The 10,181-nt window shown below is 47.9% G+C and overlaps 1 protein-coding gene across 1 annotated transcript; it reads left to right on the top strand.

The window, feature by feature from the left end:
• The first annotated feature begins 2,020 nt into the window (after window positions 1–2,020).
• On the top strand, window positions 2,021–9,800 carry LOC142840253 (X-linked lymphocyte-regulated protein 3C-like). The gene is made up of 8 exons (XM_075956858.1): window positions 2,021–2,256; window positions 3,415–3,484; window positions 4,130–4,162; window positions 5,628–5,747; window positions 6,581–6,680; window positions 8,058–8,156; window positions 9,559–9,654; window positions 9,744–9,800. The coding sequence occupies exons 1-8, from the start codon at window positions 2,166–2,168 to the stop codon at window positions 9,798–9,800; spliced, it is 666 nt and encodes a 221-aa protein (XP_075812973.1). The 5' UTR covers window positions 2,021–2,165.
• Window positions 9,801–10,181: the final 381 nt, after the last annotated feature.

Here is a 10,181-nt window from a genome sequence, read left to right on the forward strand (position 1 = left end):
AGTGGCAGGGGTTTTTTGTTTCTTTGTTTTGGGGGTTTCAGGGTACCGTGCCAGTTCTCCTGGGGTGGTTTAGAGGGATCAGGAAGACAAAAGCTCTTGACGCAGGACAGAGGGACGACAGAGCAAGAGGGGTCAGGGTGGCCTGTGAGGTGACTTCGGGAGCCTTACTTCCACTTCAGGCTGCAAGAGGCTAGAGAGGCGAGAATGAAAAGAGGTGATGAAGGCAACTGAGCCCTAGAACACTGTGTGGGGCAGAGTCAGGGGCCTGAGAGAGGCGGTAGGGACTCTCCACGTCTGCCGTTTTGTGTTCCTTTCCTTCCTGGGGTCTGTGGGTCCTGACGGGACAAGTGGGTCGTCCTGCGATGCTTCCACTGGCAAGAGTTTGACAGGCTCACCGGTCTGAAAGGGAACTCTGGGCCCTTTAATCAAGCACATAGGCAACTGTAGGGCCCGAGTCGGGAATGGGCGACTGATGGACAGCGTCACACTTGTGCGAGGGCCTGCAGGCAGCCTCGGGAGTGCCAGAGGTGGGGCCTCTGTCTGACGGGGGCGGGAAAGGAGCCTCTCAGAGGGGCCTTCTCAAGTGTGGTCACCGAGGTGAGTGGACAGGGTAAATAGCAGACTCGATCGCGAGCCCAGGTCAGCAGGGATGCACAGCCCTTTCGGGGATGAGAGCGAGATCTTGAGGAGGAAGGGCCAAGGTTTATCTGTGAGGTGAAGTTTGAAAGACCCACTTTTCCCTGGTAGTGAAATAGGACGCTGAAGGCAGTAGAGGAAGGGGTTCTGAGGGTGGCAGGTTTGAAGATAGCTGGGTGTGGCAGTGAAGTACAGAAGGGGAAGTAGTGACCGTCCATGTTTTCCTCCTTGTGTCCAGCTGGAGTCCTCAAGGGACATCTGGGGCCACTGACATGCACCCAAGGGCCTTGCCTCGGAAGAAATGCCTGTCTGCAGGGGGTGGGGCAGGACTGGGCCCCTTCTGCATCCGACGTTGGGCAACTTCTGCATCCAGATCTCACAAGTGCCACTTCAGGCCACTTAATCCTGGGCGTGTATGCCTTTGCAGCCCGTCAGAGAGATGTCATTGGGAGGTGGGGCCTAGATAGGCACGACCACTCGCTGAGGAGAAGGAGGCTCCCAGGGTGGGAGAATACCTGCATGGATGATTTGCCATTGAGTAACTCTGTTATGAGTCTCCCCAGTTGTGATAGGGATCCGAGAGGAACCTTACTTAGCTCATGCACCAGGACAGTGGGATCTCAAAGAGGCAGGACCGAGGGAAACCTGTGGGGTGATCTCAGGAGCTTTGCTTCTAAATGGGACTGAGCAAGGCCCCAGAGTGCAAGGTTGGGGAGGGGTCAAGAGGGCTACAGGGATTGGGCAGGCTGAGTGGGACACCTTATGAGCTGGGAGACGTGGCCCAGGTGACTGAGTAGGTGCTCAATGCGTTGGCGTTCCCAACCAGACACGGGCATTTGGTGCCTTGTTTTACAGGCGGGAGGCAGTGTGTAGTGATGAGGCAAGCTGGCCTGCTTTTCATCCCTCCCGGCTCCCGCATGGCTAGCTTTACACCCGAAATAACAACACACAAATCGTATTCATTTAAACACGGCCTGTCCCATTAGTTCCAGCCTCTTATTGGCTAATTCTCACTTCTTGATTAACCCATTTCTAATAATGTGTGTATCACCACGAGGTTGTGGCTTACCGGGAAGATTCTAACCTACGTCCATCTCGGGCCGGAGCTTCATGGCATCTGCCTGACTCTGCTTTCTTTCTCCCAGCATTGTGTTCTGTCTACTCCACCCACCTAAGGGCTGGCCTATCCAAAGGCCAAGGCAGTTTCTTTATTAACCAATGAAAGTAACACATAGACAGATGACCCTCCTACACCGGCAGTGCCCAGGATTTTCCTACCCAAGGGTCGGGAACGCAGCAGAGGAGCAATCTTGAGAGGTAGTGGGTCTGAGAGCTCCACGTTCAGATAGAGATATGGTGCAGAACTGAACTGTGGTGACATCCTCTTGCCCTCTCCTTGCTGCAGTACAAGTGCCAGGGCATCTGCCCACATCCTGTGGAGTCCAAGTCCCTGTTCCCATTGCCATCCTGTAATTCCTCCTGGTATCTGTAGTGACCGGAGTCCTGTCTAGCCCAAGAAGATTCTAGCCATGTCAAGCGGGGAGAAGACAGCCCGTGAGAGTGCTGGCGCACATCCGAGGCTGGATCCGAATCCCACGTGGGATGACACCAAGAACCCAGATGCAGTCACCCCAGGTAAAAAACAAAACCAGAAACAATGACAACAACAACAACAAGCCAGATAGGCCCTTGTAGGGCTCTGTCCACCTGGGTAACATCCTAAGGTCTTTTGGTGGGTGGGAAAGCCCCTGAGAGTTCTGAAACGCATCCCAGGCAGGTCTGATTCTCAGGTCAGATGACACCCGGAACCCCGATTCAATCATTCCAGGTTTGAAGAAACAAGATGAGCTGCCATATGGCTGTGTCCACCACAGGGGAGATCCTAAAATCTCTTGGTGGGTGGAGCACTGAGTGGATTATGTGCATGAACTTTTATTGGAATAGCAGGAAGTTTCAGATGCTAATAACTCTCGTTCAAGCTTCTTGGGGCCTTTAGGTTCCCCCACCTGAAATTTCTGTCACACAGGAAACCTGCCACATGCCTAGTCAACATGCCTCTCCAGGAGCACATGGGTCACAGTGACACTGGAAGGCCTGTAGAGGTGCCTGGACCAACTGGTCTGAGAGTCAAGCCTAAGTGGTGTGTGTGTGTGTGTGTGTCTGTGTCTGTGTCTGTGTCTGTGTCTGTGTCTCTGTGTGTCTGTGTCTCTGTGTGTGATGTATATGTGATATGTATGTGTGTGTCTGTGTGGTGTCTGTATGTCTGTGTCTCTGTGTGTGATGTATATGTGATATGTATGTGTGTGTCTGTGTCTCTGTGTGTGATGTATATGTGATATGTATGTGTGTGTCTGTGTCTCTGTGTGTGATGTATATGTGATATTTATGTGTGTGTCTGTATGTCTGTGTCTCTGTGTGTGATGTATATGTGATATGTATGTGTGTCTGTGTCCCTGTCTGTGATGTATATGTGATATGTATGTGTGTGTCTGTGTCTCTGTGTGTCATGTATATGTGATATGTATGTGTGTGTCTGTGTCTCTGTGTGTCATGTATATGTGATATGTATGTGTGTGTCTGTATGTCTGTGTCTCTGTTTGTGATGTATATGTGACATGTATGTGTGTGTGTTCATGATTTCACGGATGACTATTGAAAAAGTGTAAGGAACAGATGCTGGCTATAGAATCTAGAAACACTATGACACTGCTTTCCGTGGAGATGATGAGAACAGCACGCTTTGTTTCAAAATATTTTTCCTCTTTCGTTTTAATACACCAGGAAGAGAAGTCATTGATGTCAGTGGTGAGGACGGTACTTCCTCTGGAACAGAATGGGAAGAGGCCAGGTGATATGCTCCATGTTTTCATGAAATAAATTTAGAAAAGTCTGGCTGGAGAGAGGGCTCAGTGGAAGAGTGCTTAAGGTGCAAACACAGGAGCCTGAGTTCAGGCCCTCAGCACCCACAGATAAAGCCATGCGTGGCCACGCCCAGCTTTTAAGCCCAGAAGTGAGGGCTGAGGCATGGCAGAACCCGGGGGATATTGCGGGTCCTTGCTGATTGCCAGACTAACAGAATAAACCGAGATAGAAAGTAAGTAAGTAAATGCAGGAACTAAGGCGCATGCACCACGTGGATGTACTTGGGTGCATTGAGCTTAAGGATCTCAAAGCAGCATCCTGCAGTAGATCAGATGTTCAATGTGGTAAGGAATGAAAATCTCATGCCTCCAACAAAGTACGGGTCCTGTCATAGAGCCTGTCTGACAGGAATAAGGTGGCCATGGAGAGAGGAGGACACCTCACTTCTGCCTCCTAGGTCGGCACAGGGGCACCCACACCTGCCCTTCCTCTGAACACATAAATCTAGAAAACTCAACACCTGTTCTGGAAATGTGAATTGTATGTAGGGTGTGTGACACCCCCACTTCTTCCACTCACTACAAGAATGGCCTTTTATGTACATCGAAGTAAAAAGGTGATTTCTTTGCAGGAAGAAAATCCAGAATTTATTTGAAGAATTTGAAGGGACATTCTAGGAGATATCAGGAATTTGAGAAAATTGTTTCAACCAAAGAAGTGCAAGGCGAGGGAGGTATCGCTTGGCAGACAAGAGAGTGTGTTTACTGCCTTGTTCTCAAACAGTGTCAAATAGTATTTATTAGATTACCAACTCTCTACTTCACGTTAATTGCCAATACTGAGAACATGGCACCTGTGGTGTGGATGCTGTTATTTACTAACAGTGGGATCTTTGAAAATTAGATGTAATTATCTGTCTTCAAGGTTTTGATTCGCACAAGTGATATATCTAATATCACATTTGAAGCCATGCCTTTAATTCCAGCACTTGGGAGGCAGATCTCAGTGAATTCGAGGCCAGCCTGGTCTACAAGAGCTAGTTCCACGACAGGCACCAAAGATACACAGAGAAATCCTGTCTCGAAAAACAATCCAAACAAAATACCACATATTACTTTACTTGTTTGTATTTTAGTCCAGCTCTCTGTCTATCTCTCTCTCTCTCCCTCTCTCTCTCTCTCTCTCTCTCTCTCTCTCTCTCTCTCCCTCCCTCCCTCTCTCTCTCTCTCTCTCTCCCTGTGTGTTTGTGCGTATGTGCGTGTGCGTTGCGTGTGTGTGAGTAGGGGTGATGGCCAGCCGCCCTTAAATACCTGACCACTGTTTAATGTGTAAAGAACAGCACATGCAGTGGGGAGCTGAAGTCAGCACTGTGACCATTGTATGCACAGACTGAGTCCTGCTTTAAGTTTCTCTGTCAGAAGTCAGTCACACAAACAGTTAAAAAAAAACATTACAATCTGAGAACTTTCTAGGAGCTCTGTAGAGGTTTCTGACAGAGAATCGATTCTGGAAACTTCAGGAATCAGGATAGGGAGGTAGCTGAGTGGGAGAGCACTCGCCTTCTATGCTTAAGGCTCTGGGTTCCATCCCCAATACCACAGACTTATCGATCAGTGTGGTTCCCCCGTTAGAATATTCAGGGTGCCTACCCTGTCAAATTTGCCTAAAAGCTCCAATGGCTACAATAGTTACAGTATTTTCATCTGACTGTGCAATAATCTCTGAGCCTTTGGAGATCTTTGTAAACGGACTACTGTTGTGTTTTGCATAAAGCGGCCCAACAGTCCCTCAGAATGTGTCCTTGAACTGGAGCATAATGTGTACATTGATTGAATTTTACCTTTTAATGATGCCCCATGAGGAAATTACACAGCGATTTGAAACCCTTTCTTGCCAGTTTTGCTAAGTTCCCTTCCCTGTGTTTTGTCTGTAATATATAGACACTGAAGTCCAGCTCTCCAATCTCACATCAAGGTCATAACCACTGAAATTCTTGACGGAAAGAAAGGAGGCAGATATTCTTGCCATTGACAGATTGTTTCCCTCTATTAATAGCAAGTGGTTTTCTAAGTAGAAAACTAAAGCTGGCGGGACTTTACAGTAATGGTTTCAAGAATGTGTTTCGATACAGAGCCCAATAAGAACTTTCTTCAGGGCAACAGCGAAAGATTCACAGCGATCATCACGGATTCTTTCGAAACCTTGGAGCTGAAATTTGGGGATATTCTAAAAATCCAGGGCCAGCAAAGGTACGGTTGTTGCTTCTTGGTGCTGTTATCCCAGACGCCTTGACATTTGGTTAGTAAGCACGATGACCAGAGGTTGAGGAATAGCCGTGACCCCCACGGGCCAGAAGCTCAGTTGGATAACGTGTTCGGCTTGGCATTTCTGTATAGGGTAGACTTCTTTAGTCATGCTATAGCCTCACATCATCACCGAAGTCAGCTGCGTTTCCTAGCCATGAATTATGATGACCGTTTTGACACATTGCTGTTGAGTCAGTGGAACAGTATGCATCACGTGAACGTGCTGAGCACCTGGAGCTTGAAATCCTCAAAGCATTCATCCCACAGTCAGGCGAGCCTCTGTTTGGTGCCATAGAAATGAAAATCCCACACCTCCAAAACCGTATAGCTGTCAGGAGCAGTGTTCACTGTGCTACTGTACCGAGATCCACACTGGCACAACGTGAGGAAGAGCGAGCAGGTAGGCCACGGCAGAATTCTCTGATGGGAGCGGATGTGCATGCTCCTTGGACCTGTTCTTCAGAAAGAGAGAATTAACCACAAGTTGTGTCTGTCAGACAGATGAATATTTGTGGAATGATAGTAAAACAATAGTTCTTCCTGAGCTTTCCGGCACAAAGGCGTGGGAAGGTACTTCTCTCTCAGCAGGAAGGAGCAAATGCTGTGATGTAAAATGAAATAATCCAATCAGCTTCCTTTTCCCTGTCTGCATAGTTTAGAGGCCATTTCCCCATCCTCCACCAATAGCGTTAGTGAGGGCAAGTCAGTCGTGCTTCGAATGTACTTTCTTCCTATTGGGATGGAGTATCGCACTGTTCCTTTTATATCATTCACAGGCAGAAACTGTATCAAGAATATTCTCTTCAGATGAAGGTTTTGAAAAGAAAGTTATCCGAGGATGCAGCTGAAGTCAAGAAACATGCAAAAAAACTCGCTGTGAGTGTCAAGCAGCTTAGCTCTCAAGGAATCCATTGTGTCAGCATCAGAAGTAGCAGGGCTTCCTGCAGCAAGTCTGGAGGGAAGGGACGAGACAAGAACTTAGGGAGGCAAGCAGGGTGGTGGATGTGGTGACAAGAGACTGGCCACTGACCATTTCCCCCTGGTTTGTTCCTCCCCCCCCCCCCCGCAGAGAGATGACAAGGTCAGTGATGGTTGGCAGCCATCATGGGGGGTGGGGCAGGTGAGCAGGCACTGCCTGGAGAGTGCAGGAGAAGGTGTGGGATTGTATCTTAAGAGGGAGCCCTTTCTGATCCACCCAAGAAGTACAGACACCAGGAGCAGGAGGCCCACCAGAGCCTTCTGACACAGTGAAGAGGCAGGCAGGGTGAGAGCAGTCCCTGTGGCTGTGGCAGAGCAGGTGGAGGCTTAGCCTTCAGTGCTTGGAGTTCAGACCAGCCCCCTCCCAGAGGTAGGAAGGCAAGGCTTCAATCCGTGATAGCCATGGGATGACTGACTCTCCTTTAACCTGGAGATTTGAGTGAGGATTTTATGAGTTTTGGGGCACAAATAAATGCCTGACACCGGACAGTGCCATCTTTGAGGGAATCTTCCTTCCTGGTGTAGGATGGAGCTGCCCTCCTGGAGATTCTGACTTCCAAAGGTGGGGAGGCCGAGGCTGGAATGTGGAGGGAGATGGAGGCGACCCCCCACCCCCGTCCAGTCCAGTGGGCAGGAGTATGGCCCCTGCATTCTGCAATCCCACCAGTTGGAACGCAGTCACGGTTCAGTCCCTTGCTAGTCACGCTCACTGGGAAAAATAATTTACCTCTGTGTCTCAGATTGCTAGGTGTGAGAGGAGAGATACTTAAGGTCCCCATCTCATGGAATTGGTTTCAAAAGACTCTTAGATGTGCATTCTTATATTGGTCCAGGACAGTATCCGACGTAAGTCTTACAGAATCCTTGCCTGTTAATCAGGCCAGCTGTGGACTCTACTCTTACTGGCAAGAACAAAAGGGAGTGGATTCCTATGTAGGGAGTGAGAGACACTGGGGCCATCTCAGGGTAATTTCTGTAAGCACAGAGGGTTCACCAGCTATGACAGTCTCTAATGGATGGGTTTTCAAGTCTTCAGAAACGAACAGCAATGTTTTAGATACTGTTACGTAGGAAAACGTTCCATTAAATGAATGAGATTCTATTCACTACGGTAATTTTTTAGTATTAGATAACATGTGTGAAGTGGTCATCGTTTTTGAAAAATTGCTAGTGATTTCCTTTTATATGTTTTGCATAAATATGATACAGAGTCGTGGTTTTGTAATATTTCTGATTTTCCCTGTATTCTTACATCTTTTACTGTCTGTGTCCCAGAATATCTTCAAGGAGCAGCAAAAATTTATTCATCAGTCTCTGGGTATTCAGAAGAAGAGAATGGAAGAATTTAAAGATCTGTGTGAACAGTACTTGGAGGTCTGTTGTACATTCTGAAAGCAACCCACACACAGGGACATTGAATACTCTGGCATTCCTTCCATGCTTTTGCTTATTCCTTTGGAAAGTTACCTGTAAACATCTTCCTCTCGACAGAGGTTTTTGTCCCGCCCGGTCCCGCAGTCATTCAGTCCCAAAGAAGCACACAGAGGCCTACATTTTATTTATAAACTGGTTGGCCTATTGGCTCAGTCTTCTCATTAACTCTCATATCTTACATCTCAACCCACAGTTCTTGTCTGTGTTAGCCACATGGCTTGGGACCTTTTATCAGTGAGGCATTCTCATCTTGTTTCCTTTTGGACTGGGTCACAACTGAAGACTGACCCTTTCCTCTTCCTGGAATTCTCCTGTTCCCTTGGCCCCGCCTCTGCTTCCTGCCTGGCTACTGGGTAGTCAGGGTTTTACTGAAACAGTGCAAGACCATTGTACCAGAGCATCTTCCAGCATTTTCCTCATGGTGTCATGGTTCCATGTAAACCTAAGTACAAAATGAGTTTTTACTTTTAGAGTTCACATACGGTGGGTAGAGTCCTTTGAAGCAGGAATTGCTACCTTGGCGATTTCATCCAGAGTTGTTCGTATTGTACAGGGCATTGACGCCTTTCAGACTGTCTGTTCTTGCTTCACAGTGCATTTTCCCTTGGGTGTGTGTGTGCACTGAGGCACACGCATGTGTACATTCCTCTGAGTGTGTGTGTGAAGGTCAAAAGCCAGCCTTGGGTATCTTCAGTCACTCTCCTTCCTATCTTTTTGAGACAGGATGGCTCACTGAACCTGCAACTCGCTTGCCCCTGTGGCTGGGCTGGCTGTTCACCAGGTCACAGGGGTGGCGTGCCCAAGCGAAGAGGTCTTGCGAAGTTTTATAAGCTCCCCCCCCCGTAGTATTTCACACAAGCAGTTAGATGTGGCATGTGCTATTTCACACACTACTGAAGGCACTGTGGGGGTAGAAACCTTGAGTTTTAATTTCATTGTGTTCAGTGGTACACGACAAGCTACTCCAGCTCCCAAAGAAATGAGTGAGTGGCAGTCAATGAGCTCATGCCTCATGCTCTCTGTTTTCATTGGGTTTCATTCTTGATTTGCGGGGAGAGGGATCCTGGGCTCTCCCACATGCTAGGTAGGCAAAGCACCCTTCCCCCGAGCCCCCCCCCCCCGCTAATGCCACAAGGTTGAACTTTCAGCAGTGGGTTGTGGAGTGGTTACGTCTGTGTCTCTTTGGTGGGTGATGGATCTCCATGTTGCCCATGCTGTATGCTTGTTTTGGAATAATGAAACCACGTCTTTTCACCCCGTCTACTCCCTTTTAAATATTGCTGTTCGCATTTGTAAACAAAATGACCAGGGCTGATTTCTGCCCATGTCTCTTTCACTTTAGAAACTTGTAATACTGAGGGATTCTCGGGAAGATTCCCTCATTGAAGAACTGAGACGTCTAATAGCCACCTTGGAAATAAAACTTCTGATGCTGAATGTAAGTACTGAGCCTTTCAGGGCAAACTGAGGCTTGATGAGCACTGTTTATTTTAATATGTCCGTTTAATATGTCCTTGTGCTTCACAGCGCCAGCAAGAGAATGCTGCTGGTCAACTGTCTCTCATGGATCTGTTATTCTCATAATACTCTGAAGAAATGAAAGTCGATACGAGGGGAGCAATTCTCTCATGGAAATTCTCTGGGAGAAGCTGCTTGTGGTTTGCGGCTTCAGCGACTACATCTTCTTGTGTTCTCCTGTTCCTAAAGATACCCCTTTCTGCTAAACCCAAGTAAACCGAAGGATTTGTGTGACAGCAGTCCAGAGATGTCTATAGCATCCTCCAGCCCACGGGTCGTAATGGCAAGTTTTTCTTGGTAGCGTCGTAATTAATGGTTAGCAGTGCATTGGTGTCCATACAGTGGGGTCTTGTACCTCAGTATCACTTGACCAAATTAGAAGGCACAAGTGTGGTCCATCCTTGTCATCTTCAGAGAAATAGTTAAAGGAGGCACACTCTTGCCATT

Source organism: Microtus pennsylvanicus, chromosome X (assembly GCF_037038515.1).
Source record: "Microtus pennsylvanicus isolate mMicPen1 chromosome X, mMicPen1.hap1, whole genome shotgun sequence".
In the NCBI taxonomy this organism is placed as follows: domain Eukaryota; kingdom Metazoa; phylum Chordata; class Mammalia; order Rodentia; family Cricetidae; genus Microtus; species Microtus pennsylvanicus.

Coding starts and splice junctions, on each gene's coding strand:
- LOC142840253 (XM_075956858.1), top strand. CDS start 2,166: ATGTCAAGCGGGGAGAAGACAGCCCGTGAGAGTGCTGGCGCACATCCG. Junction 6,681..8,057: donor AACATGCAAAAAAACTCGCT/GTGAGTGTCAAG, acceptor TCTGTGTCCCAG/AATATCTTCAAGGAGCAGCA. Junction 9,655..9,743: donor TAAAACTTCTGATGCTGAAT/GTAAGTACTGAG, acceptor TGTGCTTCACAG/CGCCAGCAAGAGAATGCTGC.